The 26865-nt window shown below is 33.2% G+C and overlaps 1 protein-coding gene across 1 annotated transcript; it reads left to right on the top strand.

Moving 5' to 3' along the window:
- Positions 1–2661: 2661 nt before the first annotated feature.
- Positions 2662–26559, top strand: STK17B (serine/threonine kinase 17b). The gene is made up of 7 exons (XM_069469066.1): positions 2662–2818; positions 7323–7535; positions 17253–17397; positions 19400–19526; positions 21167–21215; positions 22738–22917; positions 26106–26559. Exons 1-7 carry the CDS (start codon positions 2697–2699, stop codon positions 26386–26388), a joined length of 1119 nt encoding a protein of 372 aa, XP_069325167.1. The 5' UTR covers positions 2662–2696; the 3' UTR covers positions 26389–26559.
- The last annotated feature ends 306 nt before the right edge of the window (positions 26560–26865 follow it).

Genomic DNA, 26865 nt, shown 5'->3' on the forward strand with positions numbered 1-26865 from the left:
ATCTGTTTTTTACAAGTGATACTAATGATAAAAGTACATGTTAAGGTTACAAATTGTTATTATATAGAATTATAACTATAACTTAATTCAGAATATTTCTATGCAGTATTAAAAAAGACATTAATTCTTACTTAGAATTTACCCTAAATGCTTATATGATCTCTGCATAAAAGCTGACCTATGGGGGGGAAAAAAAAAAACTGACGTATGATTTGGATAGTGAATATATGAATGCAGAGAAAATATTGAAGCCTTAAACAACCTGAGCCTTAATGGCTCTTAAACTTCCGGCTGACTAAACTCTTACCCTGTAATTAGATACCTTTTGCTGTTGCAAATGGGTGAGTTTCTGCATTTAAGGTCTAGTCACAAATTCACAACCATCTTTTTTTTTTTCTGTAAAGGAAGAATTAATTAAATTAGTGGAATAACTAATAATATTTTAGGTTTTGTGGAGAAGTCACAGCCATCTTGTTTACACAAAGGTGTACATTTTTGTTGATTATTAAAGTATAGGTAACTTAAACACAGGAAATGATAAATACTGCTCATAATCTCACCACTCAAAATAACCACTGTTAACATTTTGCCATAGTTCTCCAGGCTTTTCTTCTATTTCATTTATATTTTACTCCCAGAATTATTATATATAATATAATCATTCATCATGTCATTCTACATGAGTTCAGCCTATGTTAATTTTTAAATCGATAGAGCTCTGAAAAAGTGATTCTATCATCATCCATGCTTAGAGGTAGCAGAATTGAAGGACTGGGAAATGCAAAGTAAATCACAATAAAATTCCACTTCACCTTCATCACACTTAGAATAGCCAAATTAAAAGTCTGAATGGGTCAATTGTTGTCAAGGTAGTGATAAACCCTCCCATCTAGTGCTAGTGGGAGCATAAACTGGGAATGGAAAGAAGAGACCATGTTGATGTTTTATTTATTTTTAATTTAAATGAAATATGGCCAACCAATAAGATTTGGAAGAGCAAGTGTTTTCTATGGTATTTGTATCCTTTCCCAAACATTTTAAATAATTAAAAAAAAAAAAGCTGTATTGCCACAGCTTTTTGATGGTTTAACAGACTAGGTGGTTTAACAGAAATTTATTTTCTCACAATTCTGGAAGCTAGAAATCTGAGATTAAGGTGTCTGTAGGGTTGGTTTCTCCTGAGGCTCTCTCCTTGGCTTGTAGAGGGCTGTCTTCTCCCAGTTTCTTTGCATGCTCTTTCCTCAGTGTGTGTCTGTGTCCTAATCTCTTCTTATGAGGATACCAGTCATATTGGATTAGGGCCTACCTTAATGACCTCATCTTTGACTTAATTACATCTTTAAAGGCCCTATCTCCAAAGGCAGTCACATTCTGAGGGAACCGGGGGTTAGAATTTCAACATGTGAATTTGGGGGAGGACACAATTCAGTGTAACAGTAGCAAAGTTTAATTTAATTAAGGTCTCATAGCTGGTATGATGGATAAACAGAATTCAAACCCAAGTGTGTTTGAGTCCAAATGTTATTTTCAGAGTGCTATACTGCTACCCTCAGACCCTTAGACATGTACCCCAAAACTGGTTAGAGCTTTGTTTCCCCAAAGACCAAAGAATGTAGAGAAAACAATTTTACTGACGTGAGAAAAAAAACAAGAAGAAAAAAATATAGAAACTGAAAACATTGAACTCTAATCACACCACTTATTTGCTAAATAGAGTATTTGAACCTAGGAAGATAACAAGCAGTAGATGTTAAGTAGGAAATACAGGGAGGGAAAAAAATTGTAGAGAAGGAATAAATACCTAGGGGGTTATTATAGGAGGGTGCTAGAAGAATAAAACTTGATCTTGTCTTAGGTAGGCATAGCAATAAGTCAGAAGCGTCTTGAAAATATAGGCTGTTATTATTATATGAATTCAGTTAATATGAAAGTAGTTTTGATGTTAAAACTGAATGCATGTAAATATCACAAACTTGCAGATAAATATGAGTTTCAGATGTAGCTTAGAACTCCAGAATAAGGCTTTATGTATGGTCAATCATATATCCAACAAAATTATTGAGCTCTTCATACATAGCAGGCTGTGTGCTAGATTCTGCCAAAGGAAAGGTTCTAAGACCCATGAGAGTTTCTGAATTTAGTATGGAAACGCAGCCAATCCATGGAACAAGTTCTATTTCTTGTAGTTGTTCATGTGTCAATAATATAATTCACAATATGTGCATTCACCACCAAATTTCTTTGGCTGTGTGAAATTAAATTTAAAATGAATAATCATTATCTTGTTATGTTAAATTACCTAGTTATGTAAAAGTCATAACTTTAAATAATTAAAGTTTTCCACTAAGTGATGGCTTGCATTAGAATTTTATCACAACTATTTTTAAAGAATTTGGGAAAATTTTTACAATAATTTTACTCTGAAATGTAACTTAAGTAACTTTGTTCAAATGCTGTAGAGGTGATACTAGTTTATGTATATACTTTTTGTTTTTTCCTTCTTGTGAGTAGAATGTATTCTTTAAATCTTTTTTTTAAGTTGTAGCTTATAGCTATATTTGGAGCTTTATAATGTTTTGCACACTCTGCCTGAGATAACATCTTTTAAAAATTACATTTGTCATATATCCTTTCTTCTCTTTTTTCAAATAGGTAAAAATAAGTGACTAAAGAAGCATATCTGGAAGTCACCTAACATGTCGAGAAGAAGATTTGATTGCCGAAGTATTTCAGGCTTGATAACTACAACTCCTCAAACTCCAATGAAAATGGAAAACTTTAATAATTACTATACACTTACATCTAAAGAGCTAGGAAGGTAAAGAAACTTTCTGATGTTTATGCTGTTTAAATTCAAATTTTGGATTTCTGTTTCTGTTGTTCTATTAAACTCACTTTGAATCATTAACAGTAATTAAAAAGGAAGTCATCATCTTTGTTGCTATTCTCTAGAATCTAGTCTTAACTGACTTGAAAATCAAATCTGTGGAGGGTTTAGTGAACTTACACTCCCACTTAGCTTCAGAGTGCCTGATAGAAGGTCTTGGTTCTTATTTGAGTCTGTTCATGGGAAGAGGCAGCTTAGCGTAGTAGACTGTGGAGTACAAGTCTGGGCTCCACCATTTACTAGCTGTGTGACCTCCGTTAAATTACTCTACCTCTTAGTGTCATAGTTTCCTCATCTGAAAAGTGGTGGGGATGAAGATAATTGTATCTATCTTACATGATTGTTATAAAGATTAAGTTAGTTAATATTTGCAAAGTGTTTAGTATAGTGCCATGTAAGTTTTTGTTAGATAAAATATTTCTTAAAATTCATAGGATATGCTGGGCTGAAAAAAGAAATAGGGAAATTCTCCCTCTTTCCATTCCTGAATTAAACAAAAAGAATGAACTAATATTTGATAGTATAATTCTGTGTTGTAAAGAATGAATGTTATTTATTTATTTTTTTTTTTGAGACAGAGTCTCACTCAGTTGCCTGGGCTAGAGTGCCGTGATGTCAGCCTAGCTCACAGCAACCTCAAACTCCTGGGCTCAAGCAATCCTCCTGCCTCAGCCTCCTGAGTAGCTGGGACTACAGGCATGCGCCACCACGCCTGGCTAATTTTTTCTATATATGTTTTTAGCTGTCCATATAATTTCTTTCTATTTTTAATAGAGACAGGGTCTCGCTCTTGCTCAGGCTGGTCTCGAACTCCTGAGCTCAAACCATCTGCCTGCCTCAGCCTCCCAGAGTGCTAGGATTACAGGTGTGAGCCACCGCGCCAGGCCCAAGAATGAATGTTCTATAAGTAAAATCATATACAAATTCTGCTTTGGCTTAACCAAGGTGTAAATTCCTGAAGGCCAAGGAATGACCTGATATCATGAGACCATTTAGTACTACCACTTTAAATAAAATATAAGTTTTACATTTTTTTGAGAGTTTTGCAGAATTTAAACTTTCACGAGGACAATATTATTAATTCTAAATTATTTTATAAATAAGGTACCATCATAAGTAACAATCATAAAGTTGAATCAGGCATACTTTTTAAAGTTTTAGATCAAAAACTCATGATAGAATTAGTTTTAAACAAATTCAGATTACTAATATCCCATTTTCTAGTATCTTTGTGAAAGAGACCTAACTAATATCTTTCTTCAAATTGATATGGGCTAATAAGTCACATGGTAAATATTGATATACGTAATTAATAGACCTTGACAAATTAGAAATTATGACTTTTCATCTGCCAAGAACTTGCTGAAAGTTCTTTCAATATTACCAATTTTAATATCCTATACTTTTGTGAAATGGAAATTAGGATCATAATCTTGTTTCTCTTGAGGATTACACATTTCGAAGTTTATGAACCTATAATTCTAGCATATTGTGAACTACAAAGTTACCTTTCTAAATCAATGGTTTTTTATTAATTTTGAGGTGTTAATGTTTAAGAATTTATTTTCCTTTAGCAAACTTCAGGAAAATATGTAAAAGCTAACAGTTCATTTTTGACTATTCTACAAAAACTTGCATTGTTCCTGTTTTTTAAAATGTTGGGTATGTTTTTTTCTACCCCTCCCCCAACTGAGGCAGAGTTTCATAGGACTTCTTGTGGTTAGAAGGGTGAGGCAGATTCAGAAATAAACGTCAGCTTCCTTTGTGGCTTACCCTCCCCCCTCCTTTCACATTTTATTGTGTATTCTAGAATGCAGAAGGGTAACTCCTGGACCTTTTTGCTGCTAGGAAATCCAGTCAGCCTTGCCTATCTAGGGTATGACTTCATTGTTATTTTTAAGGGCTTTAAGTTTCCTTAAATGTTTCTTTTAAATTTGGTACAGAAACATTACATATTGAAGATTATTTTTGATAGTTCTAAACTACAACCAACATTTTAAAATGGAAAACAAATACTGCGTTTTTCCTAAGTCGTCTGATAATTATGGTAAAAATATTTACCTTATTTCACAGTATTTCACAGTATATAAATGAATATATATAAATACATAAAAATTTTATCGGAATCTCAAATGTTAAAAAATACAAATGCTTTAAGTACAGGATGCAAAATAGCAAAGTACATAATTACGGCATTCGTTCAACAGATATTTCAGTTCCTCTTAGGTGTTAGTTAGCAAAGTGTAGATTTCATAATTACTGTAGTAGTTGCAACAGACATAGTCCCTGCCCTCATATAGCTTTTACTTGATGATAAACATTGACAAATAATGATTACCAATGTCATTTGGTCACCTTTGCCCTGGATTAGTGAATACTATACTTGTTAAGAGGTTATCACCTCTTGGTGATAACCTGAAACAATTAGATAAAAACTGTTATTATTTAATTTTGCTCTTTGTTTCTGAGAGAATCCTGGCTTATACATATAATAAAATTATAGCAGAACCAAATTGTCACAATTGATAAACTATGTTTTTTTCAGATGCACAATTTTCTTGGCTAACTAGTTTGTTTTCCTAAATTGTACAAGGTGAATTTCTTTGTAAAATCCAAAATTTCCTTTCTGTTTTAGGCAGTTTTTTGCTTCTAAATCTTAGTAAGAATTGGCAGAAGTGAGTGAGTTGCACTTCTTTAAAAAAAAAAACTATTTTAAAAGGAAGAATTGCTTTGTAGTGGTTAGGACAGAAAGTTAGGAACTCACATTCTGCAGTTTAATTCTTGGCACGCCAATTCCATGTATGACCTTTCATGAGTTATTTAATCTTACTGTGACTCAGTTTATCCAGTATAAAATTTATAAAACACCAGTGAGAAAATATTTTATAGTTGAAATTAAACATTCTCAAATCTTAAAACTGCTTCCAAAGAATTAAGGTTTGTACACACAAATTTATTTAGTTAATGTACAATATAGAAGAGTCAGATTATATCTGGGTTTCCAGTACTTTTTTATTGGCACCAATTTTTAGGAAATTTGGGAAATAAAGTGTAGACCCTTCATCATCTTGGCCCTTGGGAATAACAAGTAAAATATAGTCAAGCAATTTATTCGCCCCTTCCTCACCCCCCCTCCCCTGCCCGCCCCATACCTAAACAATCAAGTTTTGTTTTCCCTACTGAGAACCTAATGGGCTGTGTTAGAAGTATATCATGAGGGGAATTTGGGTGAGAGGAGTTGTGGAACAAAGGTTACTCTGTGAAGATCCTTGATTTAGACCTAATTTGTTAGTACCAGAAACTAGAGAGTAATTTGAACCTTAGGATAGACGTCCTTAGTTTTGGATCCCCCTAGACTCATGCTTAGAAGGTTTATGGTTAGGCTTTGAGATCTGGCATTGTGTGTAACACATTTAGGGACACGTGTACATTTTTCTAGGTAGGCAGTCAATAGAATAGTTTTTATTTCTCAAAATAGTCTGACTCAGAATAGCTTTAGGCCTTTATAAAAGTAAATTTTGGGCAACTGTAGACTTAAAACACACATATATTTCACTAGAAACCCTAATTTTTGGTATCTTTTAAAATTTTGGCTGAGGTGCTGAGTACTGCTATTGGAGAAAGCTAAAAACATATTTATTTCTAAAATGATAAATATGACATTAAGGAGCATATTTATACATAGCTGTTGATAACCATTAATTTTCTTAGTGGATCATGAAATGTCTTTGAATGCTTTCCATAGGATACATTTACCTTAGGCATATTACAGACTTCATAGACTACTGAGTGTTCCTATGTGGTATTCTAGTAAAACAACTGACAAATTGTTATTAAAAAGTTTCAAAACTTGTTAAAATCATGTTGAGGGTCAAAATTTTTACACTAATAAAATTAAATGTCAAATACTCATTTTTGTATTCATTTTAGTTTCGAAGAAAAGCTATTTTGATTAGAGAGTTAATATGATGCCCTGTGAAAGGCACAGCTTTGGAAACAGGCCTAAGTTTAAATCTTTTCCTTGACCAAGTTATACATCTTCTCTGGGGTCTGCAAAACAGGACAGCATTTACTATATAGGATTGTTGTGATACTTAAACACAATAATTTATATCAAGAGTATGGCATAGAGTTGGTATGTAAATGAGATTACCTCCCTGCAATGATACTGTATCATGTTAATAGTAAAGAATAAATATAATTCTTTCTTACTCTGTTATTACAGTTCACCATTTACATTTTTAAGTGATAGCATTGTAAACTTTATGAAAGTGTGTATGATATTTGATTCATTTTAGAGAATAAAGATGAATTCCTGATGGCATGAATGTTTGAAAGGATTGACTTTAAGTTGTATGTGTAACAGTACCTGTAGTATACCAATATTGTTCTCTATGGAAAAGTTAAAATTGATTGTCTTCAACTTTCCCCCTAGAGGAAAATTTGCTGTGGTTAGACAATGTATATCAAAATCTACTGGCCAAGAATATGCTGCAAAATTTCTCAAAAAGAGAAGAAGAGGACAGGATTGTCGAACAGAGATTTTACATGAGATTGCTGTGCTTGAATTGGCAAAGTCTTGTCCCCGAGTTATTAATCTTCATGAAGTCTATGAAAATACAAGTGAAATCATTTTGATATTGGAATAGTAAGTATACACTTTAATAAATTTAAGTAAATTTGTGATGCCTATTTTAATTGGTACGATAAGGTGACTTGAAATGTCAAGAGTAAGAATGATAAAAGTATGACAAGAACTTATAAAGATTCCTGTTGACAAAATATAACAGGGACATAGTTTATATTGAAATATTTTTACAAGGCTAAATGTACATCCTCACACAAAAACTAATTAACAGCATAAAATAAACAAATGACAACACAATGTTTGTGGAATGGGGTGAAATGAATATACTTTTATTTTGTTAATGGCTAATTGAATTTTTCTGGAGAACAATCTGATGTTCTCCATAGAAGTGAAATCATATATATATTTTGTCCATCTATTTGAAAAACACCTCTAAGAAAATAACCCAAGGAGAATAGAAAGGTAAAACTGCATAAATGTACGTGTGATGTGCAAAATTCTATGTATGGAATGTGCAAAACACTATGTTAGGAATTATAGCAATAAGAAAACATATCCTTTGCCACAAATCAGTGAAAAATTGAAAACACCCAAATATTCTACAACTCACCAGGTGGCAGAGGTAGAGGATGGTTAAGGTAACTGTGGTTTATTAACCAGTATATTGATTGACACGTCACTCTTAAGTAGTGCCTCAGTTGCATGATTATCTGACACATTTATTACAAGTATGTAAAATGTGTATTTGAACATTTGCAACCCTTGGAAGAGATCAACTAAATTAATTTTTAGTATCCTTTAGGTTCTGATAGTTTTTAATAAAGTAAATCTATTTTATAGTACACTGAAGAGTTAAGTATTTATTTTAGTAAAAAATGTATTGATAACTATAGTAACTCATTTTAGTAGTTAACCCACTTCATTGCCTTTTTGAATTTAAAAGTATATTAGCCTTATATTAGTATTCAGTTATTTTAAGGATGAAGAGGTTTGTTTATATATTTATTAAAAAAAAAATCAATGTTTTTGTGCCAGGAAATAGATTGCCTGGAATCAACTTGTAAATAAAAATGCTGATTTTGTAAAACTTTTAAACTGACAAATAGTTTAAAAATGAATAGTGTTCAAATATCCCAGAACACCAAGATACCATATTAAGGCATATTTAACAGTGCCTTCAAAATAAATTAGACTTGTAAAAAAGGCCAGGATACTACTAATATAATTTCATTTTTCATACATTTTGTGATAATTTTTGTCAGAAGATTCTTCAGCTGACTTTTAAAAAATGATTTACTTGTATGATATCTGCATGTTTGAAGTATATGAAAAGTAGCTAACATTTTTCAAAAACAGTAATGGAGTACTAGGTTTAGATGGTGAATATACATAAGAACATTGACTACTTTCGTAATATATTTTGGGATTTTTCTAAACAGCAACAAAATACATCAGATAGTTTTGAGACATTTTATGGACGGACATTGTTCATACACTGAAAAGTTGACCAGGTACCCTGCCCAGTAAACTGGCAGAACTGTTGCTGATCTCTGTACCTCTTGCTGAAGTGTAGCAAGCACTCAGCAAATATTTGTGTAGATTAATATAGTTCTTACCAGAGCAGCTAAGACCTACTAAAATTTATTGCTTGGACTTTGACTTATTTACTTGCCTGCCTCTTTTGGGATGGCATTGTCATGTTCCATAGTCTCAGATGAAGGTAAAAATTTGGTCAGACAGGTTTACTTGTTTTAATAAGGTGGCATAATTTTATATGGTGAAAATAAAATGGTGGAATCTTTAATAACTGTTAGTAATTCAATTCCTTCCTCAAACCATCCTACATATTCATTTTTTCTTCTCTTTTATTATTTTTTTATTTTACAAAATTTCAAATCTACAGAAAGATTGAAACAATAGTACAATTAGCACCCTTATACTCTTCACTTTATCACATTTACTGAAGTATTTGAAATTTATAGGTACCATGATACTTCTCCTTTCCATGCTAAAGCATTCCAAAGAATAAGGACATTCTTCTATATAGCCAACACCAGCATCAAACCTTAGAAAAGTTAACATTAATTCAATACTGTAGTATCATCTAATATACAGCCCATATTTAAATTTCTATGATTGTACCCAAAATGTCCTATAGACCTATTTTTTCCAATACAAAATCCAATCAAAATTCACATATATATTTGGTTGTTAAACCTCTTTAGTCATTTTGGATTATTTTTAATAATATTGACATTTTTTGGGAAATCTATACCAGGTGTCACATGAAACATCCTACATTTTGGATTCATCTGATTGTTTCTGCGTGATCAGATTTAGGTTAAACATTTTTGGTAGGAGGGCAGTGTGGGTGATGATGTTTATTTATTGTATCACATCAGGTAGCAATAACATCAGGTTGTTTCATTATTGGTTTTGTTAAATTTGGACATAGTTAAGATTTAGTTTGCCAGCTCTCCCCATTGTAAAGGAATATTTTCCCTTTGTAATCATAAATAATCTGTGTAGTGATTATTAATCTGTGTGTTTTCTTTAACAACTTTTGATCCAGTGATTTCAGTAAGCATTGATACACTTGCTTGAATTTGTTATTATAATGGATGTCAGAAAATGGTGATTTCTAATTCTATTATTGCTTCTAAATTTATTAAGCCAGATTCTTCTATAAAGAAGTGCTTCCTTCCCTTCCCCTCTTTTGATATCACTATTCATGGTTTTGTTAATTAAACTAACAAATAATTTAAAATAACCCATTATGTTTTAATTAGTGGGTTACAATCAGTTTCTGCCACTATTTTTTTCATGCTCAAATTGTCCCAAATTTATCAGTAGTACCTTTTCAAGCTATTTCCTATGTCCTTTTGATATGATCTCATTAGTGTTTTGAGAACTTTCTTGCTTTATGCACACCAAGATTTCCAGGTTCATCTTGTATCTTCCTGGCCCAGACCTGTAATCAGCCATCTCTTTAGGAAGTTCTGGTTCTTTTTAGTGGGGAATGGGATTTAGAAACCAAGATACAGGTGTTGGACATGCTTATTTTTAATGGGGTATCATTACTTCTAGGCCTTTTCTAAAAATAGTGTTAGGAAATCATGCGTTTATTCTCATTGCTCCAATTCAAGTCCACGACTTCAAGGTTCTTCATTTCATATTCTATATTTGTATTTCCCTTCTCTCACAGTGAAAACCCTGTATCAACAATACTTACTCATTTGCTTTATCAAACAATGCATACCAACTAGTTTTAGCATAACAATACTAATACCACTACCTATGGCAGACTACTTAGTATACTAAGTTCAGCGTTTGTTTTGCTGTTGTTTTTGTACTCAGAATGTAGCCCATTAAGGGCATGTCGTGGGAGTTATATAGTTAGATGCATTTGTTTATGTTTATATTTAATGTTAGGAATTGATTTTTTTAAATCTTTTTTATTTATTATTTTGAAATTGTAAAAAAAGATTTGCATGATTTAAAACTCAAAGGTATATAAAAATGTATATGCTACAAAAATCTTGCTCTCATTCCTATTTTTTTCTACTATGTTTCCACCAACATTTATAGGTAACCTCTGGCTCATTGTTTTTTTTTTTTTTTGTTTTGAGACAGAGTCTCACTCTGTTGCCCGGGCTAGAGTGAGTGCCGTGGCGTCAGCCTAGCTCACAGCAACCTCAAACTCCTGGGCTTAAGCGATCCTACTGCCTCAGCCTCCCGAGTAGCTGGGACTACAGGCATGCACCACCATGCCTGGCTAATGTTTTGTATATATATATTTTAGTTGTCCATATAATTTCTTTCTATTTTTAGTAGAGACGGGGTCTCACTCTTGCTCAGGCTGGTCTTGAACTCCTGACCTCAAGCGATCCACCCGCCTCGGCCTCCCAGAGTGCTAGGATTACAGGCGTGAGCCACCGCGCCCGGCCTGGCTCATTGTTTATGTGTTTCTTCTTGCAAATATAAGCAAATTTGTATATATTTCCCTTTCTTACAGATAAAGTAGCATATTTACTACTTTGTACCTTGCTTTTTTGTTTACTTAACATTATATCACAGAAATCATTCTATATTCATAAGCATCTTTCCTACAATTATTATTATGGCTTTTTTAATGGCTGCATAGTATTCCATTGTATGGTTGGACCATGCTTCATTCAGTCTTCCATGGATGGGCATTATTTATGGAGGCGTAGCTTTAGGGTAAATTCCTAGAAGTATGATTGCTGGGTCAAAGAGTAAATGAATATGTAGTTGAATTAGATGTCAAATTTCCCTCCACATGAGCCACACACAGTCACTTAAATAAGGCACTTTTTTGAATTGTTACATTTGCTAATAATATGAATCTATCTGGACTTTTCTTTTGGGACTACTACAGTTACAGGTTCTGAGAGATCTATTTTATTTTTGTTTTTGTGTTTTGTTTTGCTTCCACCTAATGTAAACCTATTTTTTTGAACCAAATTATATTATTTACTTTTGTGAATTAATCATAACTTCTTACAATCAGCTTGTCAATTTTAAACAATTATTGAATCTTTCTTTTTTATCTTCATATGTAGTTCACAGGAAAGTATTCACTGCTGATAATAAAGTCAAAATGATTTTTTTTTAGTTTTTTTCTTTGACTATTTCTTTGAAAAGTAATATAAATGCTACTTTTCTGGAAGGTAGTATTAGGTTTATTTACAAATTGGGGAGAAATTTTGAGATAGTTGAGTCATCCCATCCCCACTCTCTATGAGGCTAAGACTTTCTGTATCAAGTATTTTAAAAACATATTTGGAGAATTAAATAAAACATATACAAAGATTTTTTTAAACTTCTATAAAAAAGGTATTATCTTATTGGACATATTAAGTTTTTAGTACTGAATTTTGAGCAAACTAAAACTGATTATAAAGAATACTTATTATTTTTTGGAGAACATGGGACAAAATCTTTGTCCTAGAAATAGTGAAGATTATAAGGGGAACTTGCTTGTATTCACCAGACACAACTCTGCGATTATGTAGAAGAGAAATAATATTTTCTTTTTGTCAAGAAATTAAAAATTTTTTAAATTAATCTAATTTATTAAATATCTTTAAGTAAATATTATGGACCCAACAGAAAATGATGGAGAACACAATAAAATATGCAAAATAGAAAGCCTTACTTTCTGGAATGATCTCACTTAATCACCAGAGGAAAACATTTTATATAATCTTAACAATTTCAACAATAACATATGGTGAACATTTACTATGTGGCAGACACTAAGCATATTATCTGTATTCTCATTTAATTCTTAAAACAATACTCCAAAAAGGGAATTTGGTATTCATATCGCATGTTCTAGTTAATATTCTGGCTAATTTCTTTCCATTCTAAAATTCCATGGACATTGTTTCCCCTATTAGCATAGGAATATAGTTTAAAAGAGATTCTTAATATAAAAAATGAAAAATGACTTCATTTTGATCACTAGAAATAAATACTTATTTTAAAAATCTTTACCATGACTTTTCAAAGCTACAGGACTAGATTTGTATTTTACGGATAATTTAGATATTATTTTGTTTTACTGAAAACTTTGGCTCTCTGGTACCCATGGAAATTCATCACTTTGGATAGGAAAATATTCTGATTTTAATCTTTTATGTTAATTTTATTTTTATTATGTTATGAGAGTCTTTCTAAAAGATAATTTCTACTTCCCTACTAATTTTTAAACTGTGCTTCAGAAAGCTGTAAAAGACAGATGTAGATCTAGATAATATATAGCGTGTAGGTTTACATGACAGTATAACCTGTACCAAAGTGCTGTTATCACATACAGTCACACAAAACACATGTACAAATGCATAAACAAATGAACGCAAACACTCCAACAAATTTATGTTGGTTGGTATCCTAGGAGCAGGCAAGCTCTTCTTATAGAAAGAAAAAGGGTAGAGCCTGAATGTATCTTCCAGAGCAATGATAATGATATAGGTGGCTTTTTTGACTGTAGAGATATTTTTTCTTTTTTGTAGTCACTGCTCTGGGTGGCTTTTTAAACAAAGGTTCTGCTTGTCTGCTACTCACTGCCTCCTTTTCTGTTTCCAATTTCTGCTAACTTCTGCAATCTGCTTCTTATGTATCTATCATTTCTCTCCTCTTAAGTGTTTCTAATTTTCTATTTTCCATAGCTCCACCTATTTCCTCTTTTGTATGAAAAATAGCAGTCCTTACCATTAGTTAGCTTGTCAAACTAAAAGGAGGAAACAATGTGATTGGCTGACAGGCATAGCAGTTTGTTTGATCTTGTTATTAAAACAAGCAAAAAACCCTGAGGATAATTTTTTTGGTTATAAAAGTAATACTTATTCATTCTGTTAAATTTAGATGATACAGAAAACAGAAATCACATGTAAACTATGGTTACTTTAAGGTATATTCCTGTGTTTTAAAATTATTATTATTTTTTGGTCTATGCATATGTGCTTTTAGAAACAAAATTGTGATTTACTGAACATACTCTCTGCAACCTTCTTTCTTCACTTAAGAATACATAGTGTGCAGTTTTATGTGTACAATATGGTGTTTCTAAAAATGAATTTTAACTTAGCAAAGACTTTAAAAATTTCCTTTAAAATCAGAGTTTAACAAGAAGCCCCAAAATTCAGAAAGGTGAGATGTTGGCCAGATTTACAGTGAATATTTGTTGGCTCATTATAATAATAGCTAATATTCATTGAATATTTACCATGTATCATACACTATGATAAAGATTTATTGAGATGATCTGTTTTGATCCTTATAACATCTGTTGTGCTCAGTACTTTATCTAATTTAATTCTTACACCAATGAATTAGGAGCTATTATTATTCACATATTATAGTAGAAGAAACAGAAGCACATTTATCCAGGTTTACATAGCTAGTTAGTGACAGCTAGAATGAAACCCAGGCAGTCTTGATTTTAGTTAGGAACCCCTATACTCACCCTGCTGTCCTGTCTCTTATTTCCCGGATACTGAGAAGTTCTTTCCACACTTTCTCACTTTGTCTTCTTGTATTTTGCTTTGAATTTTAGAATTGGTGGTGTGTTCTGGTTATTAACTTAACTTTAGTGAATGTAATATAAAATATTGGGACATAAATCATCAGAAAGCATTCAAAAATGAGGGTTTTTGTTTTGGTTTTTTGCTTTGTTTTGTTTTTTTGAGGAAGAGTCTCGCTGTGTTGTCCTGGGTAGAGTGCAGTGGTGTCATAATAGCTCACTGCAACTTCAGACTCTCGGGCTGAACCGATCCTCCTGGGACTATAGGTGCATGCCGCCATGACGCCTGGCTAATTTTTCTATTTTTTTTTTTTTTTTAAGTACAGATGGGTTCTTACTTTTGTTCAGGTTGGTGTTGAACTCCTGAGCTCAAGCAGTCCTACTGCCTCAGCTCCCAGAGTGCTAGGATTACAGGCGTGAGCCACTGCGCCCAGACTAAAAATGAGTTTCTTACCTAAATTTATGTTGCTGGTATATATGAAGAATTCAGATCTTTCTATTTTTTTAATATCTTAATAGTGGATATAAATATGTAAATCCTTATTTTACACAGTTTTCTTGTAATTTTAAATTGTTTGGTCTGATTTTTTGTAAGATAGTACTGGATTATCAGTATTCATATCTTGTAAATTGCCTAACAGAGAACTAATTCTAGGAGAATCTAGTGTCATCTCTTCATTTTCTTATTTGCTTATGATTGTAACTAGTATATTGGTATTATTACCTAATATATTATTAAGTAATAATATCCTGAGTGTCTTTTCAGAAATATGTTTAGACCACTTTCTGTTTTGAGAGGATGTGTTTAGTTAAAACTAAATAATGTAACCAGAAAGGGAAGGAGTGAGAATGTCACTGTCGGCCTGTGCTGTGGGTTCCCAGTCTGCTCTCAGGAGACTTTGGGAAAGGGTGTGACAAGTGAATACTGACATGCAGACCATTAGGGACCACTGGACAGTCTGTATATTAACTCTTAATGAAGAATAATTTATTTCTTTTTTAGATTAAAACAATAATGTTAATTTCTAAAATTGTCTTCCTATACCTTAGTTTGGAGTTCACTAGTATAAATTTAATAGCAAACTAAACTTTTCAATACTCAAATTGTCTTTACCATGATTCCTTGAAGCAGATATTAAAGTTAATTTCTCATGAATTTACGGGGAGTTTTGGTGGATGGAGTAGGATTGAAGTGACATATATGTGACTGGGGCTTGCACACGTATTCCTTACCAGCGGTCCGACAAGAGTTTTTCCTGCAGTGTCATAAACAAAGTATAAAAGTAGCAAATCCCCGTGGCTTCTGTCTGGCCCACTGTGTACAGATGGCTTGATTGCAAGTTACATCTGCAGTGTGGAGTGTGAGTCCTTGTGACTTTCAACTTGGGACTCAAATTTGAGACTACCATTAGTTTTTCTTCTCATAGCTTTTAATACTTATGACATATTTCTTCCTCTTGGCAGTCACTGAGACTTCTGAGTCCCATTTTCCACACCTCTAAAGAGTAACTACCTATTCCATCATTTATTCATTCAACAAACACATACCGAATACCTACTACAGTACATGCCAGACCCTGTTATTGATTTTGTGGATATAGCAGTGAACCCAAGAAATACAAATACAGTATTTTCTAGCATGAATGAGTGCCTATTTTATCACATAGAATATACTTTACTTGAATATTCCCAAACATACCTTATAAATTTATGAATAACTACCTAGTTTTTTGGTATGATGTTCTAACTGACCAGTTTTATCTTACTTAGATTTAATCCTCAAAAAAAAAAAAAAATCTATTGATTTTAGTGATTTCTCTGTTTTTCAGATGGGGAAACCCGAATAAGTGACTGACCTTAAGTTATATTGCTGGTAAATAGCAGATTTAGGATTTAAATTAAAATCATTTGATCCTTTTTATATTAGCCTCATAGAGAGTGGAGATGAGATGACTCAACTATCTCAAATTTTCCCCGCAATTTATAAATAAACCTATTACTACCTTCCAGAAAAGTAGTATTATATACTCTATTATAATGCCCTTTTTAGTATTATTTAGATTTCAATTCTTTAAAATATTTTATATATATACAATACTTTAAATATATAAAATATTATATACTTATATATATTTGAGTTCTTTTAACACACACACACACACACACACACACACACTCTTGGGTTCTGGCCCCAAGTATTCTACATGAAGCTACAGTACAAGATACGGGCTAGGAATGTTGATTCTTACTCATATTATGCAGATTCATATTCTGGCCCCCTGTTTACTACGTGACTTTTTGCAAGTTGTTTAACCTGATTGTACTTGTTTCTTCATTTGTAAAGTGGGAGTAATAACCACCTACCTATTTTGTCAGGATCAAAATAGATGATATTTATGTATATATGTATATAGGCATAGAGCAGAGCTCCAAGCATTAGCTATTATTTTTGTTATTTTTATTGCAGTTAGGGCAGCCTACAACATTATTGGATCATGAAACAATTCTATTTTAGTTATTAAATATGCAAGTATTAGTATCCAGAAATTGAAATATTCTTATCATTTATTTTCTTCTTTAAATACTCTTCCCTCCCTGCCCTATCTTTAAGTGTGTATGTGTGTGTGCAGATGCTATGTGTCTTTTACTTAACAGGTATACAGTATTTAAAAGTTTTCATTTTTAGGTGAATTATTTTTCAAGCTTCTGTTCTTTGAATTTTATTTTAGTGCTGCAGGTGGAGAAATTTTCAACCTGTGTTTACCTGAATTGGCTGAAATGCTTTCTGAAAATGATGTTATCAGACTTATTAAACAAATACTTGAAGGAGTTTATTATCTACATCAGAATAACATTGTCCACCTTGATTTAAAGGTAACGTACCATGTGATTTAAATTGACATAACATCTGTGTTCTTTCTCTGCTCTTGGAATGCACAACTGCAACTGGTATTGACAAGAAACAACAGATCATGGTCGTTTAGACTTCACCAGGTACGCTTTTGCTTACCTATGTGCTACATGGCTTTAATTTTGTGTTGGCAGACAGGAGAAGGCTACATGTATGAACAGCTCAAATTAATTGCTGGGCTTTTAAAATTCATCATTCCATATGTCCTAATGCTATAATCATTCCACTCCATCCCACTCTTACAGCCACATTCTGGACCTTCTTATTTTATAAAGCTGTCTACCTCTGAAATACTCAGTTATAATCTCCATTACTGAAGATCAGCTCACACTAATCCTCATTCCTTTCCTGCCATTATCCTCATTCATCTTTGTCTTGAAGCTTTCAGTCTTTTGCCTCCTTCTAGATCATTCAGGCTCCCCACCCAATTCCTGAAACCTCAGCCTCTTATGTTATCACCTTTTCTCCTTATCTTTCCTTCACAGCCACCCAAAGGACCATAAAATTTAAATTAATCTGTCTCTTATTTTTTAAACATTGGACTCTTCTCTTTCTATGCAGTCTCCCTGCATGATCCTCTGGCTTCCACTACCACTGTCATCATAATAATAAATCCAAAATCTCTACCTATAGTCCAGGCCTCTCTCCTATTAATAATTTCCAAATCCTCTTACCCCTTTTACAAAAGGAAAAAAAAAAAAATATCTGTACTGCTGTATTGGGCCCTGCTATGGGAAGCTGTATTTACCACCTAACGTTTCTACCATCTCCCCTACTGACAAGATATGGGAAAAGAAGCAACAGAGTAAATGCCAAGAAAAATCATGGTCCCACCGGGTTCCTTGGGTCTTTTTCCTGCTGAAGACAAGCCAAATGCATTACATAGCATCACACAGCAATTGAAATCAGGATGGTATATAAACCTGGCTTTTTTCTCTTACCTTTTCTTCTGTAATGGTCTCTGTGCTTTAATAATAAACAAGCGTAAGATTTTCCCAAAGTAAAGAGACTATTATGGGCCAGTTGTGATGGCTCACGCCTGTAATCCCAGCACTCTAGGAGGCTCAGGAATTCAAGACCAGCCTGAGCAAGAGCGAGACCCCGCTCTATTTTCGATTTCTATAAAATAGAAAAAATTAGCTGGGCATGGTGGCACACATCCGTAGTCCCAGCTGCTCGGAAGGCTGAAGCAGGAGGATTGCTTGAGCCCAGGAGTTTGAGGTTGCAGTGAGCTCCGATGACATGCCACTGTACCCTAGCAGGGGCAACAGAGCAAGACTGTCTCAAAAAATAAACAAACATAAAAAAGAGACTATTATGATTCTTTGCACAGACTTTGGGAGCAGCACCTTGGCAGGTGTATGGGTTATGGCAGCAGCAGAGAACTTCGTAATGGGCCTTAGGACTGCAATAATAAAGCACAGTTGCATGGTTCTAGGAGACAGTGGATGAGGTGTACCATGCATCTTACTGTCTAAGCTAAAACTTGGGAACAGTCACACCCAGAACCATCACACTGTACTGAACCATTTTCTGTTTCTGGAAACGTATGCATGTTCGTTCCTTCATGCCTTCTTTTGTGCTATTTCTCAGAGTACCTTTCTAACCAGCATACTCCTACTTATCCTTTAAGACTCAGCTAACGCATCATCTCTACGGAAAAGCCTTCTGAATTTCTTATGGGTAGAATTAGGTCGTCTTGTCTTTATTATTGAGTAATCTATATCTCATAATCTATCTATCTATCTGACTTCTTTTTTCTCCAAACCTAGACCACTTTTTGAGTGTGTTTTTGGCTTTATGCATCACTGAGCTATCGCTCCTCATAAATAGTAAATCAGTAGATATTTGATGAATGACTCAATGAAATGTGTAATAGCTAAGCAATATAATTTTCCTCCATTTTGAGACTAGTATTCTTTTATTTGTATATTACTTATCCCTTTTTTGTTGTGCTTTATTTAGCCACAGAATATATTGTTGAGCAGCATATGCCCTCTTGGGGACGTAAAAATTGTAGATTTTGGAATGTCTCGAAAAGTAGGGAATGCATGTGAACTTCGGGAAATCATGGGAACACCAGAATACTTAGGTAAGAATTTGCTTGTATTTTCTATACCATTTTGAAATGTATTAAGTAAATGATACCTCTAAAAAACTATATATCTTAGAGCATGTAATTCCAGGATTAAATTAGTTCAAGTATTTTAATGCATTGAAACTTTGTTATGACACATTTAAGTGAACTGTAGTGAATGTAACAGTATTGAAACATTTACAGCAATTCACAGGACATTGAATCTGTAAGTGCAGAAGTTTAATGTTTGTGTGTAAAGGCTTTGTAGATAAGGAAAAAAGAAATGGGTAAGAGGGAAGTTAGAGAACAGGAGAAAAATGGAAAAAGAGAAAAACAGAGAATCAGTGGCACATGATTGCCTTTGAAGCCTGGCTGTTGGATAGATCTCATTTCTACTTCTCTCTGTCCCCCACTCTGTAGCTGTTTATGATACAGTATCTTCAGTTCTGAAGGAATTGTTAGCAGGACAACTCCTTTTTGTTTGTTGCTGCTGTTTAAAATGTGAGGTTTTGCATAGGGTTGTGAAGGGAGGGTTTTGAAGAAGGGTGCCAGAAACAACTTATGATTAGGTAATCTAGTCATATTATACAAAATCAACAAATCAGATCATGCACATGAAAGGTTTTTAAGTTGTGCAAAGCAGGATATAAAGTATTTTAATTTATAGTAATATTCTTGTTAACTTTTTTCGTTGCTGCTCATATTAATATCCCCAGGAGGGCATTGAAAAGATACAGCTAAACAGAACAGGTGCCACTCAGCTGGCACTGTCGTTCCAGTAATGAAAAACAAAGCAAATTACTAACTTTTAAATGCTAACGGAGGCCATAGTAGCCTAGAATAAATGGATGTAATTGTTGATAATACAGCTCAAAGAAGTATGCGAAAAGGTTGTAGGTGGTTAATGGAAGCTGACAATGTATATGATTCAAAGGCTTTGTTTAACAAAAATGTTAGGCTTTAAGAAACAATTTTTCTTTGGAGAAATTATGAAGCCATATTGTGAAACAAGAATGCTATTTTTCAATCATAAATCTTAGTTTAGACTGTCTAATTTGAAATATATGGTAATGTTTGCAAAGTACAGAGAATTATTTTATACCTTTTTTTGACAAGGGAAGAGATAGCAGAAAATTAATTTCTTAGGAAATTAGGTTTTTGATAACTTAAGAATATTTAATCTACTTAAAACTCTAGCACTTCCAAGAATCATACTTTGTTCATAATTTCATTGCAAGTGCACAGGATCCTATTCACCCCGAAGAAAAACAAATCAGTCTAATAAAATAATGCAAATTAATTCTTAACAAAACAGTAATTTAAACTAAAATTTTTAAAAGATTCTAGCTTCCAACATTTTACTTCTTCAGAAAATTTTTTCTGAGATTAATCTTAACTAGTTGGGTTTTAAAAAACTACGTAGCTACCAGTTACTCCAAGAATATTATCTGTGTTTTTGAGACATCTGATCATATAATTTGCTCAATGTTAGTGATGTTTAAGTGTCTAATCACAGAATAAATACCATGCTGAGTTTCTGTTGATCTTACATCATTAGGCTTTCCAAAATTATATCCAGTTGTAATTTAATATAAAGTAATTTTCATGTTTTGAAATTTGTCAGTACTGAATTTGAATTTTATTTTCGCCTTCAGCTCCAGAAATCCTGAACTATGATCCCATTACCACAGCAACAGATATGTGGTAAGATTTTGTTAGTTACGTATAAATGCCTTTATCAAAAGTTGGGTAATATGTATTCTGGAGTTCTTTGATTCCAACTGTAAATAATAAGTTTTTTTTTTTTTTTTTTTTTTTGAGACAGAGTCTCTCTCTGTTGCCCAGGCTAGAGTGAGTGCCGTGGCATCAGCCTAGCTCACAGCAACCTCAAACTCCTGAGCTCAAGCGATCCTCCTGTCTCAGCCTCCCGAGTAGCTGGGACTACAGGCATGCGCCACTATGCCCGGCTAATTTTTTCTATATATATTTTTAGCTGTCCATATAATTTCTTTCTATTTTTAGTAGAGATGGGGTCTCACTCTTGCTCAGGCCGGTCTCGAACTCCTGAGCTCAAACGATCCGCCCACCTCGGCCTCCCAGAGTGCTAGGATTACAGGCGTGAGCCACCGCGCCCAGCCTGTAAATAATAAGTTTTTATTCAAAAGATTTTGAGTATCATTACTATGCTACAGGAAAATACTTACCTGTCCATTCTTTTAAAGTAACACTTAGATCCTGAGCCAAAGGTGCAGAAATAAATATGAATATCTCTTTCTGTGATGAAAACTCAGTTGAGTAAGAGACCAAAATAATTGCAGTACAGTGCTACATGTTCTGTAGTAAAGGCGAAATGCTTAATAAGCATGAAAGCAGCAGCAGATAGTGCATTGCCAGGTTCCACCTCACAATGGGAGACGTCTGATCTAGGTGTAGAAGAACTAAGCAAAAAAATGAGGTCAAGTCCACCCAAGAGTTTAGTTTTATGAGGTTACATCTCTAGGGAATTGTGAGTTTTGTGGCTAGCACAGGGAGAATATGATAGGGAGTAGAACCAGAACAGATACTGGAGCTTCAGTTGGGACCACAGAGGGAACTGACTGCATGGGCTAAGTGGAAGAGTTTAGGCCTACTCTATGTGTTCCGTAGAACTAACTGCTTATGGGTTTTCCCAGGAAACAAGACCCTATGGCAAAGTAAGTTTGCACAACATGTACCATGTTGTCTTTTTCTGGCTTTTGGGCATCAAACTTGTCATTAACATATTTTTACATAAATATTTACAAATTTGAAAAATTTTGCAGTGAAAAAACTTGCTTGCCCAACTTTGTGCTTTGCCAAACTTGCAACCCCTATTTGCACAGAACCCGTCACAGATCGTTACAGTGTCACTGAACACTATTTAGGAAATGCTGCAGCAGCTTTGTATACTTGGCAAAAGGTGTCTGTGTGAAGGGGAGACTGCACGTACAAGGATAAGCATTTAATACATTGTATTAATGTTACATATCACACACATGCATTCCCTTGTATTCTCTTTCTGTGAGGCAAACTTTGAGATAACACAATTATTTTAGTTTTTAATAACATTATAGGAACTTTGAAAAGCAGTTTAAGTCTGTAGTTGAACTGTACCAGTTTTGAGGACAGGAATATGTAGAGTCAACACTTTATATTTAAAATTAATACACATTTTAAGTTCCTCTCTTCTCCCTTATTTGTTTTTCAGGAATATTGGTGTAATAGCATATATGTTGTTAACTCATACATCACCATTTGTGGGAGAAGATAATCAAGAAACATACCTCAATATTTCTCAAGTTAATGTAGACTATTCAGAAGAAACTTTTTCATCAATTTCACAGCTGGCCACAGACTTTATCCAGAGTCTTTTAGTAAAAAATCCAGAGTAAGTAATAAATTGGTTTGTTTAAATACTATTACAAAGTAAATAATATTTGTCTATTAAGAAAGCTATGTTCTAATATAGTATAAAATTATTAGAAGTATGTTCCTTTCAGGTAAAATAGGGAGAGAGGTGGTATGAAAGATCATTAACAACTTACATATCTTCAAATATAAGATATACAACAGGAGATTTTGGAGTGAAGAAAAGATTTGGGTTATTTCTCTCTTAACCCACTGCTAATCCCTGAAATTCTCTAAAATAATTAGAAATAGAAAGTTTACAGTACACATGGCTGATTATGATAAAGAGTTTATTGTGAATGATTTGTAGTTAAATAATTACAGTTATGTAACATGTACAAATTATTGATTGTCAGATTTGAAGGATTGAATGCCCTTTGACAGCCTACTAAGAGAGGGAGTTGAAACCATGGTTTAGGACTCTTACTTTCTCATTGTCAGTTTCAAGACAAGAAAAGGAAAGGCTCACCTTTTCTTTACCTATTTACTTTAAAATGGCCTGGCTACACGTAATGTAGAAGCTATGATATAGTCCCTTGGGCTGCAGTCCTGACTTTCTTACTTTTTCTGTCTTTTATCTCTTACTTTATCTCCTACAGGACACAGTTTTATTATCTGTTTGAAAAAAAAAAACAAAAACTCATAGGTTTCTTAACTATTTTATTGGCTTATTACAAGTCCAAACAAACTCTCACTGGCTGTACTTTGGACATGAATGGTTATTTAATTGAAATAGTAATAATTCTGTAGTTGTTTCTGTTTATAAGCAATTTTTATTTTCTTAAATTTTTTTTTACCTAGATTCTAAAATTTCTATAATGAGTATGTTATTTTTTTTAATCATAAAAAAACTAAACATAAAAACAAGGCTACAGAAACATATCCAAATGATAATGGTGATTGGTTAAATTTGGAGTTACGAATATAGGTAGGTTGTTTCCCCTCCTTTTGAAAAATTGTGATTTTTTTTTTGATACAGAGTCTCACTCTGTTGTCCCAGCTGGAGAGCAGTGGTGTCATCATAGCTCACTGCAACCTCAAACTCCTGGGCTCAAGCCATCCTCCTTCCTCAGCCTCCTGAGTAGCTAGGACTACAGGGACATGCCCAGCTAATTTTTCTATTTTTAGTAGAGACAGGTCTCGCTCTTGCTCAGGCTGGTATTAAACTCCTGACCTCAAGCAATCCTCCCGCCTCAATCTCCCAGAGTGTTAGGATTACAGGCATGAGCCACTGCACCCAGCCAAATTGTGATATTTGACCATATAACTTTCATAATAGAAAATAAAATTAAAAAACTCGAAGTATTGGGTAAACATTGACAACTAGCCTTTGTTTTCAAGATTTAGCAGTTATTGCTAAGAATACAAAAGAATAATAGAGAATATAAATTAGATATATTTTTCTCCAAAGGGTTTGTAAACCCAAAAGATTTTATAATTTTACTTATTTGTAAAATAAAAATTTTACTTATTATATCTGTTAGGCTAACATATGTTAGTCAGGTTTTTTGACTATATTCTCATCTATAAGCTTGATGAAAAATTGAATTTTCAGCACATGTCATAATTAAAGAAATTCTCGGTACTTTGGTTTTGTATCTTTCAGCAATCATGAGTAAGAAACACTTTTATGTATAATATGAATTCACATGTGAGCAGGCATCAGACGTGGAGGTGATGAGGAAAATGCAAAGTCTAAACTTTCCTTGATTTCTTTCATTTCTTATTCTATGTCTTCAGGTATAGTTGAAGCAACCAATATTATAACATATTTACTTACTAGCTGAATTTATAGCATATTTTTCACTTGAACTGGTCAGTTTTTTTATTTTTACTTTTTTTAAAATTTCTTTATTTCAAAATATTAAAGGGATACAAATGGTTTTGTTACATGGATCACTTTTGTAATGCTTGAGTCATGGCTATAAGTGTGTCCATCAGTTTTGTTTCTTAAGAAAAAAAAACTGTCATTTACCTAGAAAGAAAGGCAAATATTTCTTTCTGCAGTGAAGGAAATCTCAAAATTAAGTGCAGTTTCCATTGTCTTCTAGTCAGGGGCAGACTAGAATCAAGATTTCTGACTAGAGAAACTAGTGTTGTGTCCACTAAAAATTCTTTCCATGTAAGTTATGTTTCCTAGAAAAGGTTTATTGGAAAAAATAAAGCTATTTTTATCCTGCTTCTTATACAAATATAAATTTATGATGGAATAAAGATTTAAGCTAAAAAAATAAAACCATGAAAGTGTTTTGAGAAAACTTGTATTATTTTTTCATAATCTTGATAAGATGTTTGTAGGGTTGAGTATTAGAAGTCATTTGGAAGGCAGTTAAGCACAATCTTTCAAAATATAAAGACTTGGTAACATTACTAGTAATTTATCCGATGGAAATAATCAGAAAAGTTCCAAAAAAAAATTTTTTCTCAATGTTCATTGCTACATAATTTATAATACCAAAATGCTGAAAACATCATTGGGGATCTAGTTAAAGAAATATGGCATATCCATATGGAAGAGTACTCAATAATACAGCTGTTAATATGTTAACTCGGTACTGATGAAGAAAGATGCTTGAAATGCATTGTTGAGTGGGTGGAGAAAGCAAATTGCAGAAATACAAGGAGTATATGAAGCTCTGTGTGTGTGTGTGTGTGTGTGTGTATGTGTATGCGCACATACGTAGAGAAAATATCTGGAGGGAGATGGGACTGGAGAATGAGAAAACAGAGAAAATAATTTTACTTTTTACCTTCATGGGAGATGACATGGTGTAATGTTTAAAAGCACAAACTATAGAGTCAAGGTCCCACCTTGGACCATACCATTTACAAGTTAGGAGATTTGGGGCAAAATTCAAGCCTCTTGGTATCCTACTTTTCCCATATCTTTTAAATGAGGAGAATAATAATATCCATTTCCTAGATTTCTTGTGATTATTGGATAATATATTTGAAGCATAGAGAAGAGTCCCTGGTGTATAACTGAGCATTCCATTAAAAAAATGTTAGCTACTATTATTATTATTCTCTTCTGTTCTGTTTGAATTATAAATTATGAATATATGTTCTTTTCATAATAATTAAAAATATGTCTGTAGTCTATCAAACTGAAGACATTTTCAACTTGATTTTTAGTTCTCAATTTTCCTTTGGTGCTTTCTTTCAAAGGAAAAGACCAACAGCAGAGATCTGCCTTTCTCATTCTTGGCTGCAGCAATGGGACTTTGGAAACTTGTTTCACCCTGAAGAAACTTCCAGTTCCTCTCAAATTCATGATCATACAGTAAGGTCCTCTGAAGACAAGACTTCCAAATCCTCTTGTAATGGAACCTGTGGTGATCGAGAAGACAAAGAGAATATCCCAGAGGACAGCAGCGTGGTTTCCAAAAGATTTCGCTTCGATGACTCGTTGCCCAATCCCCATGAACTTGTTTCAGATTTGCTCTGTTAGCACTTTTTCTTTGACTCATTTGGACTAAATTTGAAATTTTATATCCACTCCAGTATGAGATTGTGGTTTGTAGCTTCATATATGACATGTTTATATTGTAAATGCACTTTTGCATAGAAGAATTTAGGGAAGTGTTTTAATGCCAAATTACTTAGTAGCTAGTATAATATAATTTCCTATCCTGAGAAAGCTCTGCAGAGAAGAAAATATTTAAATATATGACAAAACATAAAATTCTACATGTGAGTTCACATGTTAATGAAAGAATTCAAGTTCAAATGAACTTACCAAAATGTTTTACATATCAGGAAAAAAAAGTGGTTTGGGTTATAGTATATTTGGTATAAACTGAACAAAATGAAGACATTGAAATTTAATAGGTTCTCTAAGATAAGTCCTTACCATACCTCGGTTGACATAATTTATTATATTTAGTAAAACAGTATCAAGTTTAAGCCAAAATATATACTACTTTAT

This window comes from Eulemur rufifrons, chromosome 1, assembly GCF_041146395.1.
Source record: "Eulemur rufifrons isolate Redbay chromosome 1, OSU_ERuf_1, whole genome shotgun sequence".
NCBI classification, from domain to species: domain Eukaryota; kingdom Metazoa; phylum Chordata; class Mammalia; order Primates; family Lemuridae; genus Eulemur; species Eulemur rufifrons.

Bases quoted from the DNA above. Each gene is read 5' to 3' on its own strand.
- STK17B (XM_069469066.1), top strand. From the start codon at position 2,697: ATGTCGAGAAGAAGATTTGATTGCCGAAGTATTTCAGGCTTGATAACT. The intron at 2,819-7,322 runs GTAAAGAAACTT...CTTTCCCCCTAG, and splicing joins ACATCTAAAGAGCTAGGAAG to AGGAAAATTTGCTGTGGTTA. The intron at 22,918-26,105 runs GTAAGTAATAAA...TTTCTTTCAAAG, and splicing joins CTTTTAGTAAAAAATCCAGA to GAAAAGACCAACAGCAGAGA.